Source organism: Nothoprocta perdicaria, unplaced genomic scaffold (assembly GCF_003342845.1).
Source record: "Nothoprocta perdicaria isolate Ctin4 unplaced genomic scaffold, notPer1 scaffold_314, whole genome shotgun sequence".
NCBI lineage: Eukaryota > Metazoa > Chordata > Aves > Tinamiformes > Tinamidae > Nothoprocta > Nothoprocta perdicaria.
In genome coordinates this window covers 348,652-350,722 of record NW_020455549.1, presented here as the reverse complement: position 1 = coordinate 350,722, position 2,071 = coordinate 348,652, and the positions used below count along the sequence as shown (strand labels likewise).

The 2,071-nt window shown below is 68.9% G+C and overlaps 1 protein-coding gene across 1 annotated transcript in view; it reads right to left on the bottom strand.

The window, feature by feature from the left end:
• Window positions 1-1,191: 1,191 nt before the first annotated feature.
• TMBIM6 (transmembrane BAX inhibitor motif containing 6) overlaps window positions 1,192-2,071 on the bottom strand; it is a 1,885-nt gene continuing 1,005 nt past the window's right edge. The window contains exons 4-8 of the mRNA XM_026042834.1: window positions 1,938-2,071; window positions 1,769-1,848; window positions 1,545-1,645; window positions 1,393-1,465; window positions 1,192-1,261 (exon numbers count right to left, since the gene is read on the bottom strand). The exon at window positions 1,938-2,071 is cut by the window's right edge and continues 6 nt beyond it. Of these exons, the coding sequence (XP_025898619.1) occupies window positions 1,238-1,261; window positions 1,393-1,465; window positions 1,545-1,645; window positions 1,769-1,848; window positions 1,938-2,071 (412 nt within the window). The 3' untranslated portion in view covers window positions 1,192-1,237. The remainder of the gene's footprint in view (window positions 1,262-1,392; window positions 1,466-1,544; window positions 1,646-1,768; window positions 1,849-1,937) is intronic.

Here is a 2,071-nt window from a genome sequence, read left to right as displayed (position 1 = left end):
CATGGGGACACCCCACGACCATAGAGACACCCCGCAACCATGGGGACACCCCCTGACCTTGGGGACACCCCCTCTGGCCTTGGGGAACCCACCTCCGACCATGGGGACACTCCAGGGCCACGGGGACACCCCTCCCAACCCGGGCATGGGGACACCCCCGCCATGGGGACAACCCTGGCCACGGGAACAGTCCCCAGACTTGGGGACCCCCTTGGCCATGGGGAATCCCCTCCACCTGGCAATGGGGACCCCCCCAACCTTGGGGACCCCCCATCCCACCCGGCCCCCCCGGGCTGCGCTCGCACGTCTTCCACCCCCCCGCCCGGACCCCCCCTCCCGCTCCCGCTGCCTCCCGGCTCTCACAGCACGGGGGGGACACTTGGGCGCTGCAACGTCCCCCCCTTGTCCCCACGTCCCGCCCGGCCTCTCGGATGGTGCTATCGCGTGTACAGCCCCCCCCGGCCGCCGGGGCCGGGGGGGTTTTAACTCAATAAACCCCCCCTGCCCTCCTTTATTTATAGAAAGGCCCTTTATTTATTATGCCCTTTATTTATATAAGCGCCCCTCCCGCGCCCCCCCCCGCCGCCCCAGGCAGCGCAGGCCGGGTAAATCGGAGCGGTTTTTATTGATTCCTCTCGGTACAAAGTGAGACTAACGCGAGCCGGAGGGAGCTCCGGAGCGGCTCCCGGCGCCGGGGGGGTCGCGGTGGCGGCAGCGGCGGCTCCCGGCGGCTCCTTTTTTTCCCGCTGTTTCTTGGCACTAAAGGAGGTTCCTCCGTCCCGAGCAGGCGGAGGGGGAGTTTGGCCGGGGGTGGTGGGGGGGGTCGGGGCTGCCCAATACCCCCCCCCCCGCCACTGCACTGGGGCAGCTAAAACCCCAGGGCCCTGCGTGGGGAGGGGGGGACCCGGGGCCAGGACGGGGTTCGGGGCCGGGGAGTCACCTCTAACCAAACCCAAAGAGCGCCGATGGCCTCGGGCTCCTGCCGGGGGGGGGGGGCATGGTGGGCTGGGGGGGGGGCAGGGAGGGGCCCAGACTCCAGCAGGATCTGCAAATCAGCTGGTTTCTAATCAAAGAAAAGCAAAAACGAGAGAAAACCCCACAAAGGTGCGGAAGCTCCGCGGCCGCTGGCGGCGGCAGCAGCGCAGCCCCTTTAATGGCGGGGACACGGGGACAGGGGGACACGGGGACAGGGGGACGGGGACAGGGGGACGGGCAGCGCTGGGGACGGATGGCGGCTTCACTTCTTCTCCTTCTTCTTGTTCTGCGAGAGGAGACGGGGCTGTCAGGGCCAGGGCCAGCCGGGTCCTTGTCCCCCGCCGCCACCCCACAGCCCCCCGCCATGGCCGGGACCCCCCTCAGGTGCCACGGGCGCCCCCCAGGACCCGCTCTCACCTCGGTCATGCCCAGGATCATGAGCAGCTCCCGGAAGATGTTGACAAAGTCCAGGAAGAGATCGACGCAGTGCCTGGTGTGGATGGGGGGCCACACAGTCAGGGGGCCCCCGCCTCACCCTTGTGCCCCCCGCCCCGTACTCCCCCACTCACCAGATATAGTCCTTGTCCCCGCTCTCGGCCTTCTCGATGATGAGCTGCGTGTCGAAGAGCACGAAGCCGCACATGATCATGAGCCCCACGTAGAGGTTGGCCTGGCGGGAGGGACAGCACGACAGGACTCGTGAGGACGGGGACAGGACTCGTGAGGACGGGGACAGGACTTGGGGTCCATCCTGTCCCCTCCCCTCCTGGGGGGGTGGTTTGGGGACACTCACCGTGAAGAGCCAAGTGGAGCCCACGAACGCGTTGACCACGGAGGAGAGAAGCATGAGGGTGAGGCCGGAGAGCAGGAAGCCTGGTGGGAGGCAGCGCGGGGGGTGGGTTGGGGCCATGTCCGCCCCCGGGGGGGGTCCCGGCGCCCCCCCCGGCAGCCCCCGCTCTCACCTCCCAGGTAGAGGAAGCTGCGGCGCCGGGCGAAGAGGGCGCTCAGCGAGAAGCAGGTGAAGACGGCGGCGGTGCCCAGGAAGGCGCTGGGGATGATGCTGCGGGGGAGAGGGGGGGCGTGAGCCGTGCCGGGG